This window comes from Botryllus schlosseri, chromosome 1, assembly GCF_051294905.1.
Source record: "Botryllus schlosseri isolate E-star chromosome 1, Bs_hap1, whole genome shotgun sequence".
In the NCBI taxonomy this organism is placed as follows: Eukaryota; Metazoa; Chordata; class Ascidiacea; order Stolidobranchia; family Styelidae; genus Botryllus; species Botryllus schlosseri.
The window spans coordinates 24,395,098-24,419,818 of NC_137236.1; the positions used below are offsets into that span (position 1 = coordinate 24,395,098).

Below are 24,721 nucleotides of genomic sequence, written 5' to 3' on the forward strand. Positions count from 1 at the left end.
CCAGCACCACCTCTCCGGTATCGTCTTTTAATGCAAAACTGTATAATTTCAACTCCTTTCCGGTGCCAGAATTGACCATCTTCTCCTCTCGAGAAACACAAGTAGCGGCGATGGATACTTATTCATCTTTATTCCCGTATACCGATTCACAGGTCAATAATGGATACTCTTCAGTCGTATGTCTCGTTTTCCATGCGGGGTTACTGACGAAGCTCGACACAGTAATACAGTAGGTTTTCCAGTGAATTTATCAATTTGGACCCAACCGGATTTGACCATGAGTTTTTTTCGTTTGGAGAATGCTTTCTCAATGTTCCCGAACAATTCACGATTGAAACACGTGAAAGATATCTCTTCGTTATTACCGTCGATGAATATACCTTTGAGATATTGACTAACACGACCTCTTTTGGGCGATGAAACGAATTTGACGCCGACGTGAAAATTTGAAGTTGCTCCGACTTGCATACTGCTGACACTGTTCGATGCCATATCGGTCGGTAATATGAAATTCATCAACAAATTCATCGACATTTATAGAATTAGGTGCGTGGTATTGAGCGAATTAACAGTCTTTGTATAACACTGATGATCCTTGTGAATAGACTTGGTTTGAAATAAACTTTACAGGGATTCTGTAAGAAAGTATACCGTTCACAAGTGACAAATAATACGAATGAATTTTCTTCTTACCCAATCGCTAGTCAATGTACTGTAGTGAGTATTCAAGATGTCTGTTGTTAAATCTCTATACACTGCGACGGAATGAATGTCACTTTTCATCGCCGCAATGCTTATGAGACTCAAAACGCCATTCCAATCGACGCCGTATGATCGAATCGTGTTAACCAACGCGGTAAAATCGCACTTTCGAACACGGTTCACGATTTCTCCATGTACATAGAAATCTAGTACTCCGTGGATGAATTTTTCCGTTTCGCTCAAGGTGGGAGTTGTTAAGTTATGATAGTACAGAAGGTAATTCTCAATAATCGCGCTAGTTGCCATAACAGATGTCTGTAACAATAACTGCGAAGAGAACCTCGATAAGGTGTGAAACCCCGCGCGGTATCGAGAGGGAAAGGGTTGTTACACAATAGCAATAAAAAGCGAATCGCCTAAGCGCGTGAAAATGAACCCTATAAATAGATCTCGGCGAGTGCCGTACTTTATTGATTCAGACATAATCCACGGGTTGGAACAGCTGTATTGAGGTATAGTAACGACGTATTTGGTGAGCTGAGCGTATTCCAGAGCAAGTCTACGGTTAACTATTTAATAGGTAAGTTATTTGGTATGCCTACTTTGATTTATGAATATGATTTGTTGTTCGTTTATCCACCAGACAAAACAAGCGCAGAATTAAAGAATTGTATCGGTTAGTTATTACTGTTCAGAACGATAGGAGCACGATGTAACGATTTTTGTTGTTGAACAGACAAAGCAAACTCAAGGATTATTAACAACACGCAAACCTACTGGTGAGTTATCTGGTATAACACTATGTTAGCGAACGTAGTTTGATGTGTAATTTGTTTTATTAAGCATAAAGTGGCGAAGACACCAGCGAATAAACTAGATTGTAAGTAAGACTAGTTTAATGTTTCGAAAAGTGCTGAATTTGACTGCGTGGTATCGCTTTTACAGATGAGTCGACGACGGAGAAATCGTGTTCGCGAAGAAGAGAATGCACCGCCAGAGATCGGCGAACAATATCAAGAAGTTGTATCGCAGAACTGGCAAGCGATAAAATCGTATGTAGTGAATGAGAGTCGACGCGTGTATAATATTCGGGTCATCGATCGTGAGATATCGGATGTTTTCCGCGATATCCAAGCTATATTTTCCTCAGAGTCGACCCGTTTAAAAGTGAATTTCGCGTATGCATTTATTTTACACCACATCGAAACTATGAGATTTCGTTATTTCCACGCATCCCCAAACATCGATAGTGTATTAGAAACCCCTGCGGCGATTTCGTCACTAGCTAAATTCGATGAATTTGTGGGGTCTATACACTTGGAAACCGCGCTAGATTTCCTACAAGACTCTCGACCTGATACAAAATATCGGGCGATCTGTCTGACTAATGTACAGTTTTATGTATATCCTACCGATGGCATGTTGATTGGCTGTGTTGGTATTAAACTACCGACATGGCTTGCAAAATCGAAATGTATCTTGACGATGTTACGTCGAAAAAATTGGAAACTGTACAATGACAATCTTTGCGCTTTTCGTTGCATCGCCCACTCACTAGGAAAAGATACAACGGAAATTGCTCAACAATTCACTTCGGTATATGGTACCAGTGTTGAAGCTGGCGTAACTCTTGACATGCTGGACGATATCGAGACCTTGTTTAATATCGCAATATTTGTATACACCAAGACCGAGGGCAAAGCTGTCACACTCCGGCGCAGTACGTTTGAGGCGAAACCTGTTTACCTACATTTAGAGGATCGCCATTTTTGCTTAATTACAAACGTGAACCGTTATGCGAAGAGATATCATTGTGATACTTGTGAAAAATTCTTTGATTTACAACATGAATTGGCCAGACACAAATGTGTAACGGGTTCTGTTGAAGTGTTCCCTGGCGGTGTGTATACACCTCCTCTGAACTTATTTGAAAAGCTCGATCTCGAAGGGGTATTCGTTCCCCTCCAACTTCGTTATTTTAAATACCGTATCGCGTTCAGTATAGAGAGCTTGTATGATACCTACGATACCTCAAAAACTTTGCGAGAGCGCCAGAACATTCCCATCTCTGTTAGCATCTCGTCTAATTTGGAAGGTTACTTGGAGTCGCATGTAATTGTCTCGAGTGGTGATACAAACGATTTGTGCGCACAAATGGTTGACCATTTTCACGATATTCAAAGTGAATCATTCAGACTTTCACTCACGGAATATCGACCCTATCTGGACATGCTCAAATCGGAAATTACCGAGATGAAAGCGCTCGATGCTTCAAAACACCCAATACCCCTTGAACGTTTACAAGTGGAGTTTATGCGTTATTTACGTCAAATTCCTGTGTTATCAAAGCGTACTTGTTTGGTTTTCTCGTTGACGACAATCTTAGTGTACTGAAACGCGGTAACAAATTTCTCTCAATGACGACCAACAGACTTCAATTCTTGGATATTGTGAATTACTTGACACCTGATTTCTCGTATGATTTATATTTGGAAGCCTTCAAATGTAGCTCCGCTAAAGCTCACTTCCCGTACCAGTTTCTGACTAGTTTGGAAAAGTTGGGTAACTCGAGTCTTCCTAACCACGATGAGTTTTACAACCCGCTAAAAGGTCGCAATATATCAACATCAGAATATGAAAACTGTTTGAAGGTTTGGAATGACAACAAAATGACCTCTCTTCGTGATTATCTCAAATGGTGCAACGCGAACGATACTCACTACCTCATAGAAGTTTTAGAAAAACAATTCCAATCTTTCAAAAGTCAATTCAATGTTGATATATTCAAGGAAGCGGTCTGTCTGATCGGGGTTGTATCGAGACATCTTTTTAATAGCATCCCGCGTGATTTCACAATGTTGAACGACAAACATAAAGATCTGTTTTCGCTATTCAGAGACAATTTAGGGGGTGGACCATCGATCATTTTCCATCGACACCCAAAACCAGGTGTAACTCGAATCAAAGAACATGTCTATAAGGAAAATGCACAGATTGCGCAACATATAACAAGTTTGACTAGCGACTCACTCTATCTGTATGCATTAAGTCGACCAAGTCCAACCGGATTTGCGGTACGTTGGCAGCCAATTGGCGTCGAGTGTACTAAATTCAAACCTGTCAAGACCGCACCGAAATGCTCAGAGACTGTCACTCAGTGGATGAATTGGTATTCGATACGACTGATACCCCCGCGGCTTTTTCAGATCACAATATGAAAGATATTTACATCGCACAAAATACTCCACTTGATATTCACATACTATACTAAACTACGGAATGGTTGATCAGACTCTACAAAATGTTTTGATATCGTTTTTTACACGAATGGCCACGTATCTAAATATTCAAATAATCCAACACACAACTATAGTACTTACAGAAATATCATAAAGCTGTTGTAACAAAGTTGTCTGAATATACTATTTAATTGAATATTGAAGTTTTGTATCTCGAAGAAGCTCTTCAAAGTTGTATGTGTACAATGTTTATCGTGAGTCCTACTACACATTCATGATATCCATCCGAGTGTGACTTTGAGAAAACATTATACCGACATCGCGACATCTTTCAAGATTAAAACCACGGTGACTGCTTGAGAGACCTACCAATGATATCACAGTAATACAGTTATTTCCACAAAAGAGTATGTATTCGACTTACTTTCCACAAATCTAACGCACAAAACAATTTACTTTGCCAACGAAAAGTGCTGAGTCATCATATGATTGACCTCATAACAATACAACTAAAACATACTGTCATACAAAATGTCCGCTATAGCCACCGACTGTAAATCACACAAGCAGTAAGTTTCAAGAATCCGGTTATTGAAAAAACGTTAAGGTGTTTCTCCTGCGTCAAGTCGTTATGTTGACGAAAGCGTATATTGTAATATCATGATCGATTTGTATTCGTTGGTCACAAACTGTCACTACTCTAAATAATTATTTTTCACTCAAACACAAAAGCATACTTGTGACCATTCGTTTTCATCAAGTACGAGTTCAAGAAACTTACTTACTACGACATGAATTATTATTTTTATGTTGTGTAAATAGGTAATAATTAATTTTAGTAACACTATATCAACGTCATCGAGTTGTGCGAATAGATTTACATGTGGTCTTGTGGTTGCATACAGCATGTTCTAATGTAGAGTCATCTCTATTGTACAGCTACTCGGTAATCGAAATGTATGCATTCGCATTTGAACAACGATCTTGTTTTGTCTTACCAAAAATATGTTCACTGTCGCGATACTCTACACAAGATGTGTAAATCCACACTCATAATAGTATACCGACGTCAAGCGATAACGTTTAACAACATCACTGACACTGAACATACGACAGTTACCAGAGTAAAAATACATTGTCCTTCGGATACATGACGTTTACCTGTGTAAAATTACCATTTTTTCACTTGGAGGTCTGCCGTAAAAATACCATTGTCCTTTGGAGATCTATCGTTTCCTAGAGTAACAAAACCATTTTCGTTTGGAAATATATTTTTTCCCTGAGTAACAACCCCTTTTCGTTTGGAAATATATTTTTCCCTGTATAACAAACCATGTTCACTTGGAAATATATTTTTTTTGCTGAGTAACAATACCGTTTGCCTTTGGAGATCTAGCGTTTACCCAGAGTATTAATACATTTTCACTTGGAAATCTGACATTTACCTGAGTAACAATACCGTTTTCACTTGGAAATATATTTTTTCCCTGAGTAACAAACCATTTTCACTAGGAAATATATTTTTTCCCTCAGCGACAAACCATTTTCACTTAGAGATGTGATGTTTACCTGAGTAATAACACCATTTTCGTTTTGAAATCTGACAACTACACGCATCAATTTGGTGTTTGTTTTATTGGTGACAGTTTGAAATTGATTACAAGGAACAGTGATGAAAATATAAACGGACAACCGGTTTCAGAGTATACCCACGTCTGTCGTATCACATCAATATCATCGGTTAACCACATGAAATAACAATATGCTCTTGTATATCGAAATGTATGCTTTGGAAATCGACGAATATTATGTGTCCTGGTGTGTGTCTGTGGGTGTCCCGGTTCGTGCTTTAGCCTCCCACAGAGTCAATATGTTGAAATGAGCAACCTCCGACTTTGGTAACTGCTTGGTACATGGATAATGATTGAATTTATGTCCCCGTCGCGCTAACAAAGCCGGGTTACTTGTGAGTTTTCTCACACATGTTTACTACATTGTGTCTTTATTGGTCGATACATGTCGCTCCAGTCAACTGAAACCGGATCACTAATATGAGAAAGTGTGTGGGCCGGATCCGGATATTCACTCATGAGCCAACGACCAATATTCAAGTAAACATGTTACAGACCGTGTTCTGGCTCCATGAAAAATACCAATGCATACACCATCACACACATCAAGTACGTCACGATTGTTCACAAGTATTCGCTAACGAGGTGTACAAAAATGGGTCGGTGTGCAAACATCATGGGACACAAATTCATGTTCTCAAGTCTCATCACGCGACGACTCTGTACATTCAATGTGGATATACATTGTTCTTGCTATGATGCATATTTTGCTGTGCACACTGTGTACACTGTGTATTGTATACCAGTACTATGCTTGGATGTTTACTGCTGATTTCCCATGATTTTTATCTTTTGTTATTTTTTATGACCACTGGTTAGTGGTTAACCGCCATAATTGTTAGTTTTGATAGACTTACATCTTGCCATATTTACTCATTTGTAACTCCGCTGGGTGGCGACTGAATCTACGACCTTCCGGTCCCCCGTCGTCTCCCAATCCATACCAATTTACATGTTGTGTTTGTTGGTGAGATGAATAAAAGCATACTGACTGACTGACTGACTGACTGACTGACTGTCTACAAGCGAACTGTAGTTTTGCTGACCCTACCAGTCTGTGCATACCTTTAGATCTCTTTCTTTGGTATGATTGAGGACTTTGACAGCACTTACGGGTAGATTCATTATGCTGTAAGAATCGCCGACAGGTGTCACGCATAAACGGACGATTCAGTCCATCCTTAGAGCATTCAAAACTTAAATTATATACCACGACCAGAGCCTAATGAGATCAGACAAAGTATTATCACTGTCAAGATTTCTATTTGTAATAAATGATGGTACATCCCTTCTGAAACTAGAAATTCGTACGCTACTTGCATAAGTGCCATTGCAATGTTTCTTTGTGTGTTTTCCCTCGATTAAAGCAAGGTACACAGATTGCAACGGTTACCTTCAAAATAAGCCAGTCGTGTTTCAAACGTTTTTGTGAAACAGCTGTCTTTTGTTCGTTATGTAATATGTTAAACATATCCCGAATCAATCTCAAATCATCATATGCGGACCAACCTACAATGCGCTTACAGATTCACCGCCGTTAGCAAACTCCTCGAACATCTGATCAGCAAGCCGCCACTGTCGTAGTTATTCAGGCATAGCCGCTTACCCAATCAAGCGCCGTGATTTCATGATTAGGGGAGATGTGGTACCGATGGATCACTGGGACCGAAAATACTTTGAAAATTCTCCATGATAATTCCATGATCACACTCCGTGAACTTGTCTACAATTGCATGCTGGCAAAATCTTTCCTCACATACAAAAAAATTCGACGTGCACGAGCTACGGGGTCTCTCACAGATGATTTTTGTTTTGGGGGTGTAAACTAAATTTAGATCGACATATACATTTTTCTTTAAAACCTTCAACACGAACAAGCCAGCGATCATTTTTATTGTGAAGTATAGGGCTTGTATCAGGCTATATAATGGCACCTATTATTTTTTTCAGTACTTTCCTTGAGTGGACTTTTTTTCGATTCATGTATAAAATTCGTAGGGTGGGGACCGATGATACAATAGCCAAATCAAGCAAAATAATCAAGCATACTAATCATGAAAGAAATGAAACATGCCTACGTGCAGAAAATCTTTATGTAATAATTGCATATGATGTTTTATCGCTATAACGAGGTATTGGGAAGTCACACTGTCGATTTTCGGGCAATATGTATGTACCCACAAATTTATAAATCCGAGCCTAAATCGAAACGTGATTTTATGACAACATTTGAGTTAATATTTATTTTATTTTTTGACAGTTGCGACCAAACATTCTTCTTTGGCTTGCTGCAGCTTAGATTATAATACTGAACAAGAAAAGTAGGCACATTTGAGTTTTTAGGGTATATGTGTGATAGATCTCCGGGTCGTGTGTCATTGGACCCACCGGGTGGGGACCTATGCCACGTTCGAGCAACAAATTTTAAACGTCCATAAATATTTTTTGAAAAGAAGGATATTCATGTATATGTGCGCGATACGTAGAGCTTGTATCAAAGTGCTGAGCCAGCAAAAGATCTGCTGTTTTCGGCTGAACATTTCGGGGCCAGCAATCATTTTCCAGTTTTTGATCCATCGGTACCACATCTCCCCTACTAGTCTTCTCGCCGTTCTATGGTCGCTGGTACGCCCACTCTGTAGCAGCCACTTTCAAACGCATTTAGACACATCTTAACGACTTTCCTGTGAACTTATTGCAGGGTCATCGACGTTTTTTTATCAATAATCTGTACAATGAGACATGGATACGCAGGATTTGTGAGATTTTCCAAATTATGGACAACCCTAGTATCCATGTCTCATTCTGTAGATTATTGATAAAAAACGTCAATGAACCTGCAATAAGCTCATATTAAAGTCGGTAACAGTTGTCTAAATGCGTTTGAAAGTAGCTGCCGTAGTGGGCGTGTTAGCAACCATAGAACGGCGAGAAGACCAGTAATCACGAAATCACGTCTCTTGATTGGTTATTCAGCTATGCTTGAACGATCACGACCACAGCGGCTTGGTGATTATGTGCTTCTATTAGTCCAAGGAGATCGCTAACGGCAATAATTATGTAAGCGCATTGTACATTGGTGATTTAATAATAAAATGAGACATCTGGTCATTGAATGTTTTAGTGTTAAAACTAGGTAACGATAGGTTTAGACTGTTTAGAGCAACAATAGCCTCTTACAGTCATGACAGAGGTGAAGCAGCGAATAATTGTGAACTTATAGAACTAAGTATAGATCCAAGAAATACATATATTATATGCTTGAGATTACGCCAAGTGGTCCTGCTTTTCTGGGTTCAGGTAAGGCATATTAGACATCACCAAACTGGTGCAGCATAACATGTGAGATGGATGCTGGACACAATCATGTATGCTCAGAAGATATGTGGGCCGACCAGGTAGCTTACATTGGATTTCTCAAGAAGAGTGTAGGCCTAACTACCACACCGCTTCAATCTATCCGTTTTGTCCATGTCTGGATTGATTCAAGCATAAGTCGTTATGCAGCCGGTAATGATCTAACATTCATTAAGGACATGCTAAGCAATGCAAGCAAACTGTCTTTCTGCTGGTCCTACCAGCACAGTTTGTGCTTATCTTTAGACCTCTTTGCCCGGCATCATTGAGGACTATGATATGTTGTTTTCCTTTTGACGCATTGCTCAGAAAATACTTGGTGCGCGTTGCTCTGAAAGCTCGTGTGATAAATAAAATTATTGCTTTGCAAGTGGACGTTAAATAAGCTGTGAAAGCAACCAAGATCTTATTTTATTTATTGTTACTAGCAGTCAAGCCATGATTCGACTTAAATTGTAAGAACACTGTTCCGAATACCAATGAGTTGCCCTATGAGCATGACATTCTGCGAGCTGGAAGTTGGCATACAATAAAGCTCAATCACATCATGGCCAAAGTTCCCTCTAAGCTGCGCACGTGCGCAAATGCGCAGTGCTGAAACGGTCTCTGCGCACAGAAAATCTAAGTTGCGCACAAAAAATTCGAAGTGATGCTTTTTTTAGTCGTTGCGCACTGTTGTCCAATGGACCACGCTGGCGCGCTGACTCGTGACAAATTAGATGAAGCATTGCCACGGGCAAATAGTGTTATCACTGAAGTCTGAAACCGAGGTTCAAGTGCGGCCCGCAAAGGTAAATATTACGCTCCGTGAAGAAATGAGAATTTACAATCACGTGCGCCTCACGGAAGAGATATTTTAAAGTATGGTCTCGTACGCGTGAGCGATACTGATATCATTTCAATAGCGAAGTATCTTCTGGGAATGGCGAAGTAACATGGTTTACCAAAGTTATAAATAACAATGGGCCAGCTCGAAGTTAATCTGCGAGAAACTAACGATCTCCGCGTGGTATGAACATTGCATAAGATTTACTCAGGACCGTAACTGCCGCACCCCAAACCCCCCATTTGGAGGGGCCGAGCTCGAAGGGGGCCCAAAATTATTTCGTGAATTAACATAAATCATAGTGTATTTTTTGAAATAATCCGTGAATGTTTTTCGCGCTGTGCGCGATTTAATACTATCAGATATATTGAATATTGATTACACTTTCCCAACAAAAAATACGCATGCTTTATAGAAATGGGCACTTGGGCGTCGGCCATGACCGCACCATGACGGGCCATGACATATGAAGTTACAGGCTATGTAACATGCGACTCTGAAAAGTGCGCCAGAACGATCAGCCACGAGAAAACCTTGGTCGAAAAGGACTGCCCTTATGCTGACCGAAAACTTCGATATATATACATAGTTTAATATGTCCATAGGGGCCTAAATGAATGGCGGCGAATGTTCCTGTTCTGACGATCCGAGTCCCACAGCAAGACGAATGCCATATCGAAGGAACATTATTTTCCGATAAAGAAATGCCAATTTGAAATCGTGCACGTGTTTTAGTTTAGTACGTTTGGGCGATTTCAACATCTTTTGACACAGCAGATGGGAGGTCCCGAAATAGCATCATGTCATCATCAGTCATTAAACCAACGGGTAGGCCCAAATATATTATTATTTGGAGTGCCAATCAATTCCAACACATCTCACTCGATCAGCTCTACCGGTAAATCTGATTATGTGAGCATGGAGAGGATAAAAATTGATAGCAATATATATGCAATTCCTGATGATATTGGCCGATGCAATCAAGAATTATATAAATTTTTCACGCTTCGCGCGTTTAGGCGACCCAACCCCTAAACGGGAGCCAATGTAGATGATAATGACCGGTAAAAAGCCTAGGTGCCGAGGGGGGGGTCTGGGGTGGCGAAGCCCCCCAGAAGTTATGGAGGGGGGCTGGTTGCGCACTGTTGTCCAAGGGCCTGCGCAGTGAGTTGACGTGTTTGCGCAGACTCGTGAAAAATTAGAGGGAACATTGATCATGGCCTTTCATTTTAGTAGTGAAACCGTTTCTCAAGACTCTGCCGTTACAATATAACAAAATTCCTCGACAATACAGCAATCAAGCAGTCCGTCGACAACTGAAGCTCGTTCATTTATCGACATTACAATCATTATCATACTAATATAATATAATTGATTTTCGAACATAAAATTGAGCCTGGCAAACATGATGTTGAAAACACCCAGATTTCTAGGACAAAAACCCTGAAACCCCGGTGATGCTCGAAAAACCCAGATCTGGGTGGAAAAACCCAGGAGTGGCACGTCTGCTCCCATGGTAATATAATTATGGAAAGGCGTCGATCCACTGATTTATTTGTAACCAAAATTACAAATATACGTCGCAGACTGTATGAATACTATAGATTTTACTACAGGCGGTCGTCGAAGCAAGTTGTTAGGCCGGCTGGTATGTTGTTGCACAATTAAGTTGGCACGTAAGTAGCTTATATACAAGAGACACAATAGAGCATATTGCTTTGTTTCACAAGTACCATACTGCTTGATAGCTTATCCAACAGCAGTCGACAAATGCAAAAGACACAGCATATAGGCATTGTGTAATTACTAGGGCCATTTTTATATGACCTTAAAAAATCAATTATATGACTTTATTTTTGGAAAAATATGACTTTATATGACTTTATGCGAAAATCGTGCATTTTTACATGCAACCAACGTCACTCATGGAACTGACGAGTTAAACATGAACAACATAACAGTAATACACATCCATTTTTATTTTAAACGACTTTTGTAGTACAGTTTCATGTAGTGTGGAATGTTGGAGTCTTTAAAGTTAAGATTTGGACGTAAAAATGACTTTAGTAAGGAAAATGAGCGCTCCACAGACGCTGATGTTGGTTGACACTTCTGCAATTTTGCATACAGCGCTGGTGAAATGTCTTGTCTTTGTAGCTCCATAATTTGTTTCACATCGTTTTTGTCCAATCGCTTCATAATGTAATTTTTGAGCTCAAGCGGATCTTTTCCGAAATCGAGGGAATTTAGATCAGCATGAGCCTCTTTGCTAGTGTACGCACAACTTTCCATTTTCAGTATCAAGTTTGAAATATTTTTGTAGTGGAGGCATATTTCTGTTAACTGACTTGTCAACTTTGGATCGTTCACTGAATCTTTGACGCTCTTTACAACAACTCCTTCAGCTTCCCGTGCGTTGACTATTTCTTTCACTTGTGGAAGTCTCTGAACTTCAAATGACGTCCCACTTCAGTGCACAGAAGTAAAACAGATTGTGTAGCAACACAATGCAATGTGTGACCTCATAATGCAATGTGTGACCTCATAGGTCTGCGACTGTAATGTTATGTAGGCTAACCTTACAGTTTGCCTTCGTTCAATCAGAAATTGCCTTACTTTCTTAGTGCGTAATTGCTTCAATTGGCACTTTTTATTTAAAGTATACAACAATATGACTTTAAAACTCAAATATGACCTAACCAGGAAAATATGACTTTATATGACTTTATAACTTTCTTTATATACCCCATATTGATGCGGTTTTTGCGTTAAAATTGATTTCACGACTTACTGATGCATAGAAAAAATATGACTGTAATGACTTTAAATGGCCCTAGTAATTACTATTACAAGCGTGTTCACTCAGCCGTGAGAAGCCGGCATCGCCGTCCGCCTACCGAAATTCTGAACAGTCAGGTCAGCATTTCCTACGTAAAAACGAGATGAATAATGCTAGAGCATTGAGTCATGTTTTGTTGAAATTAGAATATTTTAATCTTTGAAGTAGGTTATGGTCGAGAACGCAGAACGAGGCTACCAGAGTTCACACCCGCTCATAAAAACAAAACTGCTGATCAAAACAGACACTTTTCGCCATTCAGCAGACCATGGCACTATGATGCGTCTTGCGGGTAGCTGTGTCATAGGCGTATAACGCCAAAGGGCAATATTCTCGTTATTATGATACCAAACAAGCCTGGATTAAGCGCATATATTTGATTTTATCGCAATCATCGTGAACCGATTCGAATTCCGGGAAAAGTACCGATTTTGAAGGGGTTAACAGTTTTTAATTACACAATCAACATTCTTCCCGATCAGCTAACTGTATTATCTCCGCCCAAAATGCGTCGCGATTCGCGGTTTTTAATCACACGATTAGCATTCTACGGGATCAAGCTACCTTTATTATCTCCACCCTAAGAGTGTCAGCTGCTAATCGAATGACGCTGTTTCTAAAACAATGTTCCGAAAAGCGACTATACACACAATACTGAACAATGAACATTGAACATTGAATGAATAAAATTAGGACATTTATTGTGATGGAACTAATGACAGCCAGATAAAAATGTTGAAATGATGACAGAATATTTGCAGAATAGAGCAACATTAACTATTCATTCAGATTCAGATGGACGGTCTTGGCTTGTTAAAGATAGCTCGAGTTGACACTTTGAAAAATATGTTCAAGTTTCTGTCCATGCATTCAATAACGAATCTGCGTGTGAACATAAATCCCGTCATACTTGGACCAAAGTTCACAGAGATTGTCACGTCTAGTGGACCGACAACACGGAAGGTGGGAAATTTGATTGTTCGATGTTACTGCAGAATTGAACTCTGTTGTCTGTTATACTACATAGAGTAAAAATACTTTGCAGCAGATTCGGCAACATCACATACTCCATATGACCCATGTCTTTGATGCTGCAATGCCTATAGCGCCCAAATGAAATCTAATAAACGAACCTATCGCTTATAAAACTGTAGAATGTAGTCTCTATTTGTCATTGATATTTACAAAAAAACGACTTAATAATATGCAATGTCCACATGAATAAAGAAGCTCAAGTTGAAACGTTGAAACCCTATCTTCTGTGCCCGAGCATGGTGATAATGTTTAATTTTTAACCTAATTTCTGTAGTTCGAAGTGGATTAGAATCATTCAACTAACTTTTATATTTGTTCCAAGTGGGCGATTGGTCTCTTTGTATAACCCGTCTGGTAGTTGAGAATTACCTTTTGGAGTCTGCGAGATAATTTTGTAGCACCACGAAACACGTTCCAAAAAATCAAAGGATCAAGAGCGATGAAATTTTTGTGATAACAAAAATTCAAGGCAACTTATTTTTAAACCTACCCCAATGGTGGTCAAACATAACGTTAATGAAGATGAGATATGAAATTTTGTTCGCACTTCGCGCGCTTTAGTGTCACTATGCTGTTCTTGATTATATTTTGCGTATACCCACTCATGAATAAAATACAACTGATTTCAAAGAAATCAGTCTTCATGTATTCGCAAATATAAGAACATCGCTTAAGACTGTTAGGAATGTAGCTTAGGGGTGCGCAACCTGCTGGTGCATCATCGACATTTCGGTGTTGACCATTTATGCGCCAGAACAGACTAAGGTTTGACCAACATGCGATTTTACGAGAAGTACCCTGCCAAAGAGATTACCGTCGATTAAGCCGTGACCTTAAATAATTACCGCATGCTGGTTGGAACCTTAGAAACTTATATGTTCAGCTGATCACGCACCGGAAAATCATGATCTAAGTCCTGCTTGCGAGAGACAAATGCGACTCGTGGAGAAACACAATGCTCCCATATCGAAATGCCAATTAAAAAGGGCTTTTCCTTTAGTTCAGTCGAGAATGTGTGAGCGATTTTAATGCTTACAGCACACTGATTTTCGTAACACTAGTCAATGCTTACTCAGCTCATAGCAAAAAATGACGAGTCATGCGTTTGCCATTAGGTAAATCGGCTCGTTCGTGTATTTGATGTATAAATGGTAGTGATGAACTTACCGGTAGCGTTAAGGCGGGTCAGAGTGATTCTCTCGCCAGAGGTTGATCGCGCTATGCTGCTCAAGGTCAAGTCAATCGGTTTCCGGGTTTGAATGTGAATTTGGACCGGTTACATGTAATTTACGATACTAGAGATGCGTTCTCGAAAACGCAACCAAACATAGCCAAGTTGGTCACAAATAATCAGCTACGCCGGTTACATTGTAGCAATAAATTCAATCGTGTGGTCTATTGTTTATTTTGTAAGGGACCATGAGCCATTTAAAATTACCAGGATTTATTTTACCATTTTTTATTTTAATATGAGAGCCACTTTCTATAATATACTATCTTCTACCAATAGTGACAGTTTTTCATATGTTGCATGCTTCGGCTTCGTTTCGTAATGTATCGTAAAAGTGGCTATCCTTTGCATTGTTGTGTAATTTCGAACATCGAGTCCACTCTCATGCGATTACTGCTGCAATGTTCTTAAACAATTTTTCAGGTCTCCATCATGACGATTGAAGACAAATCAATGACGTCTGAAAAATTTGAGGCATATTTGGATATTTTGCGGCACTGCAAATTCGACGGTCTGTCTCTAGCTAGTTGTGATCTCACCGACAAAGATGTTGGCATGATTTTGCAGTGTTGTCGTACTCGGGGTATTGAGGTAATGACTATGGCATCTATAAGCTTATAGTTGCTATTAGGAATGCTTTCAACCTCTGAAAGGTTCAGGTTCCTGTGAACGCGAACCTTTTTGAAAGGTTCGGTGCGAACGTGAACATCATGACATCACGTGACGTCAATTTGCTAATCCCAACCCTACATTTCAGTGAAGTGATAGCCTATATTAATGTACAGTTGTACACGATACCTAACGATGACTAAGGCCACAAATTGTCTCAAGGCCACATAATGTCATAATGCTGAAGTACATATTACAGTTTTAAAAGTCGTCAAATGTATGAACTGGCTATCTTTGCTTGCTTTGCCAACAATTTCGCTTTGCAAGGGAATATGAGCCTACGCCTTAACGGTCTAGGCCTGAACGGATAATGTATTCGGCGTCTGAGTATTGCTATGTAGATATTGAGCAGTGTGAAACGAGTTTCTATACTTGCCACCGATATTACCACATTAACAAAGTTATACAGCAGTAGCCAACAGGCGAATCACAAGGATTTGGTTTTTATGGTACATAAACATATGAAGTCAAAATTGACCCCGTACGCCCGCTAGATTTATCACATCAGACAACGATGTCCATTTCTTGATTGGTTGAATAAGCATCATTCAATGCCCACCTACTACTTGTAGTGTATTTCTGTCTTGATGATGTTCTTTGATTGCGTTTCAAGCTCACAGCAGATTCACTAAATGTTCACAAATGGAAAACTGGATAATTCGTGCAAACTTTTGAAGCAAAGCAAGTAAAAATTTCCAGTTTGTCATGGTGCATGCTCGTTTAGTGTTGATTTTTATACTTCCAGGGCCATGAATAGAGTGGCCTGCAGTTGAAATGCAATAAATTTCAACCAGAGATGCAATAATGAAGTGAGAATTGTAACATATGAAAAAGGCTTGCAGTGCCGAACCTACCAAGGTTTTTTTGTGAACGCGAAACTCTACATTTCTGAGGTTCGCAGACAGAACGCGAACGTGAAACTCACTTTCACACCATTCCTAGTCGCTATGTTAATTGGACATTGCGAAAATAATGAAATCATAAATACCTTGGATGAATTTGTAATTTCGGAATCTGGAGTAGGCCTATTCAAGATATGAAAATATTCCAAATCGTGTACCTGATAATGACAGGTGGAGGTGGTGCATAAAAGATTTTAGAATTACTATATATTCCGCCCTGTGCTGGGATTCAAATTTTTCATATCACAGAAAATCATATTAGTTGGCAAATAAAATGAATTTTTCGTATATGTGTTACAACAAATTTAAAAGAAGAGAAGATAAATTGAAAGCGGTGCAATGGCAAAATCAACAGTGAGGCAAGTCAAGATAATATCCTTACATGCAGCTATAAAAAACAGTCTGACTCACTCGAGGACTTTCTGACAACAGCTCCTCTCACTATCACACCATTCAAAATCAAATATGTGACAACACACAGCTAGCGCTAGCGCTAGCGAGGTCGCTAGTGAAGTCGATTCCGGTGTGTTTCACTTGCAAGCTCGCTTGTGAATTTTGTCGTGACAGTATCACATCACAGCCTTGAAAAAAATTATTGTGAAAAATGGATCAATTGTTCGGAGACTTCAGTTAACACATTGCAACATATAAAACTGAATGACATTTGTGACTACAAAAACGAATCTCATGATATTTAAATAGGTGAAAATACAAGAACCACAAGAAATCAATGCTTAAATTACAGCACATTCTATGTAAAACGATAACGACACTGGCCGTGTAATGATGGACGCAGAGATAACAAAATCTGATAAAAAACTATTAATGATACCCAACCGATTCTTGATATGAAAGATCATGACTGCTACTGGATATTTTGTGGCGCCGATTTTACGATTTGATCATGGTGGTCACTTTATCCATCAAGTAGCTGTTGTGCCCTACAAAGCTCTCCGCAACTCTCTAACGTCAAGCCAATCGCAAATAAATATATCACTACGATCCCGCATTTGCCTGCTGAAAGATGCGTTAATTTATTGAATGACCGTGCCTATTAAAGCAGGGATGGGTAATTATTTTCCTCCACGGGCCAAATGAGAATTAGAATATACGTTGGCGGGCCGAGTGGAAAGTCAATATTCTCCAGAGTATTTCATATCATTTCTAAATTACATTGTTAAGAAATGCTGCTCAGTGAATATGTTGATGTTAGGTAGGCTTACCATATTTTGGAAATCTAAGAAGAGGACACTTTTTCATAAATTTGAGACTTGCAAAACCGGAGAAGAATTCTCAAAAATCGGTGAATTTTTCCCACTTTGTGATCAGTTGACTAAAAAAAAGGTCAACTTTGCGCTCAGAGTTCAAAATACCGTTTTTCTCTCCACATTGCTAGGTGGATGACTAAAAAAAAGGTCAACTTTTCGCTCGGAGCTCAATTCACCGTTTTTCAATCAGAAATACCCGTCGGATCGTCACTTCTGTGCTAATTTACGGCATATCACTCGCATTTTGCTCGTACCGTGAGGTTGCAATATCATTCAGCTTTCCGAAGTTATGATATGGGATGGAACGATGACATCCGATGTCTATTGTGATGTCGCGGCTATTCTCGGTGTCACGGGATGTACGAAAGTAACTTTCGGAAATTGTGATCTGACGAAACAGAAGTTGGGGTGCTTCACGAGAAACTGCAAGAGAAATCAAATATCAGTGAGTTGGAAAATGTGTTGATAAAATTGTCAGTATGTAAATAATTCTTTTTTTTCGAAATCATGCAGATAAAGAGAGGCGTATAGCAGAAATTGAGAGAGTTCTCGTAAAGCATTATGATTTCCAAATGCCAAATTTAGATGCGACAGTGGTTCTCAAACTAGGGGTCGCCAGACAATATTGCAGGACCTAAAAGCACGTTCCAAACAATTCACACGATCCAGAACAAACAATTTCATAGAACTTGAAAAAATCAGCAATTTAGTGTCCAAACCAACACTCGGAGGGCCCGAAGCTATAGCATAAAGCATATTGTTTTGTTGTTGAGGGATTCCATTAGAAATTTATTCGCGGTTCGCACGATTCAGTGTCACTAAAATATTGTATTGTGCGTATATGCGAATAATTTTACAGAAATGGGATACTTGTGGTAATTGGCGTACTACCTGCAGTTGCATCATTGGTATTTTGGTGCGGGTCTTTATTCCGCGCCAAGACATCCTGGAACATTCGAAGGCTCCGCCAGCATGCTACTCAACTAAAAGTGCCCTGCCAAAAATATCACCAGCAATAGTGATCTCCACATTTAGGCCAAAATCTTGTACAGTACTATCTCCAGGCGATGAAATAGCCGGCACCGAATAGTCGAGTCGTTGCAATTCAAGCAATGTCCTGTATTATTGCAAATTTGAAAGTGACTTTTTCCATCAATTCGGTCAGGCTTGTGTGAGTTATTACAATACACTGGTCTACACAAAATTTCAGGTTTGGGTTTTGACAACTAATTTTGGCTAATTTTGCGGCGCTGAATCCGAAAATGACCTCAGATTTTCTCCATCACATCATGTTTTTGAGAAATGAAATAGCCCCAATTTTTTTAGAAAGTTTATTTTGACCCCCCTCTGCTCACAAAAAAGGAATTCTGATGCAATAAACACCGTTTTTCCTGTAATCATCTAGCTTTAACTAGCAAACAAGCATTTTATATTAGATTCACACAAATTTGCGTTGTCTTTATTAAAATTTCATGCCCGGAATAAAAAACAGGCATGCAAAAGAGAAACCATAATAATATCAAAAGTTACATTATGCTGAAGAACATGTCGATAGAAAAGTAACAAAGTATAATCAGAATTATGGCCTAGAGTTCACACAATATGCACATAGACATCCCAATGGAGTGCAGGAATTCTGAAGACAGGAACTTGGACAGGACGAGTTCAGAAACAGTCAAAAAATTGCTTTCATAAAATACGAACTCTTCACTTATAAGCTTGAAAAGGCTCTTTTGGGGGACTTTATTTTACGAGCAGCATCTGGAATTTATCTTTTGCAACTCCAGCAATAGTCGGCTATTATATGAAATCCAGGTACAGGTTGCGACTGTGTCCTTGTCCTTGTACCGGATTTTCACTGGTGTGAGAAATAGATGAATCTATAAATCCCGCAAACCTTGATAACGTGCTTCCATAAGTGTAATATATTGGCGGAAACGCTCACCCTGTTCTTCACTAACATTCCCAAGGTGTTCTGAAAACCCATCCGCATGGCTCTTCAAATCGTTAACTTTGATGCTCATCCTGCATCTCAAATCTTCAAAACCAAGCAGTAGCTCCCTTAAGAGATATTTATAATTTTCTGCTTTTATGTTTCCCAAACAACCGCACTGAAAGAATTCCAAGCTCTAGCCTCAAATGACAACATTGATTGTAGGTTATACAAGATTTTGATCCTTTAACGATTGCGTAATTTGTGGTCCATTGAAAATCCCAGTTCTTTTTTGTTTTCACCGAGACCAGAAAAAGCATAACATATTACGTATTGTTTCATGAGACCACATTTGATGTGAAGAGGAGGCAAGAGGATATTTGTGATATCAACAAACTAATCAGTGATCACGTATTGAAGTTTTGTCTCCAGGCGTCAAGCTGAGCCTTGGAGGCCACTATTTTTTGTTCCACTGCTGATCCTTAACCCTGCTGTCCCAATAGCATGGGAAACATGGGTATTCGGTGTAGCCACTTGGTTGCCCCAGCAAAAAGTTCACCATTTTAAAATCTACACAGATGAACCAGCTATGGTCATAGTGCTTCAACTTTTCGAGAACGATTTTGATGTTCTGATACTCTTCTTCATTGTTCATTGCAATAACAAGTCACGTTTATACAAGCTTTGGGAGTTGTTCTTTTGCATGTCTTTTTTTTATTCCAAGGCATGAAATTTTAATAAAGACAACGCAATACAGTGTTTATCACATCAGGGTCAAAAATTGATTTTTTTTCAAAAATAGGGATATTTCATATCTCAAAAACGCGATGTGATAGAGAATATCCGAGGCCATTTTCGGATTCAGCGCCCCAAAATTACCCAAAATCAATTGTCAAAACCCAAACCTGAAAAAAGTTGAAATTTGTAGACCAGTGATATCAGTCGAGTAGCGACAATCATTACGTGAGTCCACGAAATAACAACGTCAATCTACAAAGTAGGCTACTTATTAATATTGATAAAATATATTCCGTGACTGTAAAATTTTCGCGCCTACCGCGAGTAGAACACGGCTGTATAATGATTTTTCATAAAACTGGTTGGTGCTTAGAAACGAAGAAATTTGGTGTTTTGCGTTTTTTATGCTTAAGGTTCAGGATTACCTATAGCTGGTTTATGAATCGGGTTGATTAAGGGTAGTGATGAAGTTAGCTGTAGAAGTAAGACAGGTCTGAACGATTCGTTACCCAGATATCAGGCTTATAAACCTTTGTTCGCAATAATTAATGAATATATGAATTTGAAACAGTTTAATGAGAGTCACTACATTAGGGCCGTGTAGCCAAAAACGTAACTAAACATGGCCCAGTTGATCGCACCTCGGCGTCATACAAATCCATCACATTGACCCCATAAAATATTATGTGTTGTATTGTTTTGATTATATAAGGGACCGAGATTCAGTTAAGATATTGCCAAGGAACCGTTTCTTGAATGATTTTGAAAGTTTGAGAACGACAGGTAATACACAATCACACCGCTATGTATATTTATAATTCATGTCTTCTGGCCTTTCGAATAAACAAAGAATTAAACTGAGCTTAACCTACACTGTATTTGTAAAAAAAAAACGTTTGTGTTATATATTTGTTGCTGCGTAGATCTCTCGTCTGCAAATATGGGATCATAAAATGCCAGTTGAAGTTTATCGCGAAATCGCAGTTACACTCAAGGCCACGAATAGCAAAGGAATGCTGTTCCAAAACTGCGAATTGACAAGATCAAAGCTTTCGGAATTCTACACCGGATGTAAAGACAACGCTCTATCCGTAAGTCCCCTTATTGTATATGAAACTTGCATCGCAAAGGTTAGAGTGCTTACAAGGGTGATCGTCATCTACCACTAGATCATGAGGAGTTCTTGATAGACTTTGCGATACTACATGCAATATTAGAATCATACGACATCGTGAATGAAACGGATGATATTAACAGTAAATGCTGGTTATAATCGACCCTATATTTTCAATTCTACGTAATAAGGTGTCATCTACGTATGTCAGTCCACTGTGACACACTAATGAAAATACTTAATAAGTAGGGCGATTTTTTTTTGACATGTCAAAAAAAGTCAAAATAAGGTCAAAATTCTAGCGTTAGGTCAAAAAATGTCAAAATTGTTCACAAAGACAAGATTTTTTGCAACCTGCAATTCATTTGTATCGTAGAATTTGCACAATCGGTGAACGTATCGTTTGACATTTCACAGCTTGTAGCCTACTCTATAGGCCTACCGTTGCATACAGCGCAATTGTCTGCTCATTGTGAATCATAACAGTCAAATGAAATAAACAGGTTGACACGATGTTATGCTCAACGTACCGCAATATCCTAAGTGAAGCAAGACTGCGAGGGCATTGCATGGTTCTTACATCTGTATGAAAAATTGAGATGTACACCATTGTCAGAATGTAGCAACTCTGTGTGTCACCAGCAGTGTACGCACGCACAACTTCATTGCTGTCAGCCAACAGCTGCTACAGTTGAACGTTCTTTCTCCATTCTTGTTGTTGTTGTTTGTATATTCATGGTGTTTGTCGAATACAATGGTCATTTACACCAGGCCAATATTCCTTATTTTCGATTCCGTATCCGCCGAGTATCTGCCAACTTGTAGCACGGCCCACTTCTATGCTTTTTGTAAGACACCGCTTACGCGGTGAGATGACGAGGAGCCTAGATAAACCTTCAACACTTGGGTAGTAATTCTGGAGTCGACCTCGGTTGGACTAGAATCCACAACCCATTGGTGCTGTAGCTGTGGATTATACCACTATACGCTATCTCGCCACATCTCCATTATTGACAAGCTATTTAGTAAATACTGACACTTTTTACCCGAGAATCAGGGATATCTGTAACTAGATATGTAGATATCCCTGCCGAGAATGTAGGAAAGTATCTTTCTTTGTACTACAACAATTTTTAATTGTTTTCCCTACAGTATGTCACGTACTGGAATTCATTATAGGGCCAGATTTTGTTAAAATAATATTTTGTTATGTAAAGATTTGTCAGTTTTTGAGTCAAAAAAGTTTTTTCAGGACAAACTACTTCGTAAGGACAGACAGTTCAAACCAGAAATGAGGATAAGTAGTAAAATTCTAACATTTTTCGGGAAAACACCTAATTTGCATACGTTAAGTCAAAATATGATCAAAATTTAGTTTTTTAAGGTCAAAAAATGTCAAAATTCAGATTTTTTAGGTCAAAATCTTTCGTTTTTTAGGTAAAAAAAAGTCAAAATAAGGTCAAAATTCTAGCGTTAGGTCAAAAAATGTCAAAATTGTTCACAAAGACAAGATTTTTTGCAACCTGCAATTCATTTGTATCGTAGAATTTGCACAATCGGTGAACTTATCGTTTGACATTTCACAGCTTGTAGCCTACTCTATAGGCCTACCGTTGCATACAGCGCAATTGTCTGCTCATTGTGAATCATAACAGTCAAATGAAATAAATAGGTTGACACGATGTTATGCTCAACGTACCGCAATATCCTAAGTGAAGCAAGACTGCGAGGGCATTGCATGGTTCTTACATCTGTATGAAAAATTGAGATGTACACCATTGTCAGAATGTAGCAACACGGTGTGTCACCAGCAGTGTACGCACGCACAACTTCATTGTTGTCGGCCAACAGCTGCAACAGTTGAACGTTCTTTCTCCATTCTTGTTGTTGTTGTTTGTATATTCATGGTGTTTGTCGAATACAATGGTCATTTACACCAGGCCAATTTTCCTTATTTTCGATTCCGTATCCGCCGAGTATCTGCCAACTTGTAGCACGGCCCACTTCTATGCTTTTTGTAAGACACCGCTCACGCGGTGAGATGACGAGGAGCCTAGATAAACCTTCAACACTTGGGTAGTAATTCTGGAGTCGACCTCGGTTGGACTAGAACCCACAACCCATTGGTGCTGTAGCTGTGGATTATACCACTATACGCTATGTCGCCACATCTCCATTATTGACAAGCTATTTAGTAAATACTGACACTTTTTACCCGAGAATCAGGGATATCTGTAACTAGATATGTAGATATCTCTGCCGAGAATGTAGGAAAGTATCTTTCTTTGTACTACAACAATTTTTAATTGTTTCCCGATAGTATGTCACGTACTGGAATTCATTATAGGGCCAGATTTTGTTAAAATAATATTTTGTTATGTAAAGATTTGTCAGTTTTTGAGTCAAAAAAGTTTTTTCAGGGCAAACTACTTCGTAAGGACAGACAGTTCAAACCAGAAATGAGGATAAGTAGTAGAATTCCAACATTTTTTGGGAAAACACCTAATTTGCATACGTTAAGTCAAAATATGGTCAAAATTTAGTTTTTTAAGGTCAAAAAATGTCAAAATTCAGATTTTTTACGTCAAAATCTTTCGTTTTTTAGGTCAAAAAAAAATCGCCCTATAATAAGATAATAGGCTAATAGCACGTAATTCAAGGGATTCGTCGTATGCAACATATTTCTACGTTGAAATGTCATAGGATGGTCATACCATCCATCTACATAAATTCATGTAGTCGGATTTCCTGCGATTTTTCGGTGCAGTACATACTCGGACCAGATGATTACTCATCAAATGTTTCTGCACGTCATTCTAAATCTTCTGTGGCCGATTATATGCACGAAAGTCTGTCCATTGTGTCCATGTTATCTACTGATGCTAATCGTTGTAATTCATAGCAGTTGTCATTTTATTTTCTGGTATTTAAGGTGTTAGTCGACTACTATGATCATAGTCATTTACGCCGGGTAAATTTTCTTCATATTTATTGCGTAGCTGCCGACTTGGAGCAAGGCCCACTACAAGGCTCTTATGAGACACAGCTTACACAGATGTGGTTTGTGGTTTATGACAGGAGTTCTCGATTATCGCCATTGTAACTGTTACTGTTACAATGAAATCAAAAAAAACATACAATCTACAGCTTCGTCGGTTCCAAACAAGGGTCCAATCTACCGCATCCAACGTTTGTGCATCTTTGTTGGCAACTGTGACTCAAGCACCCGAGTGAATA

General features: G+C 39.0%; 1 protein-coding gene across 1 annotated transcript in view; it reads left to right on the forward strand.

Moving 5' to 3' along the window:
• Nucleotides 1-24,721, forward strand: part of LOC145441330 (uncharacterized) — a 42,208-nt gene that overhangs the window by 13,040 nt on the left and 4,447 nt on the right. Inside the window, exons 6-9 of the mRNA XM_080319167.1 lie at nt 13,384-13,557; nt 15,284-15,451; nt 17,977-18,144; nt 21,294-21,461. Coding sequence (XP_080175293.1) covers nt 13,384-13,557; nt 15,284-15,451; nt 17,977-18,144; nt 21,294-21,461 — 678 coding nt within the window. The remainder of the gene's footprint in view (nt 1-13,383; nt 13,558-15,283; nt 15,452-17,976; nt 18,145-21,293; nt 21,462-24,721) is intronic.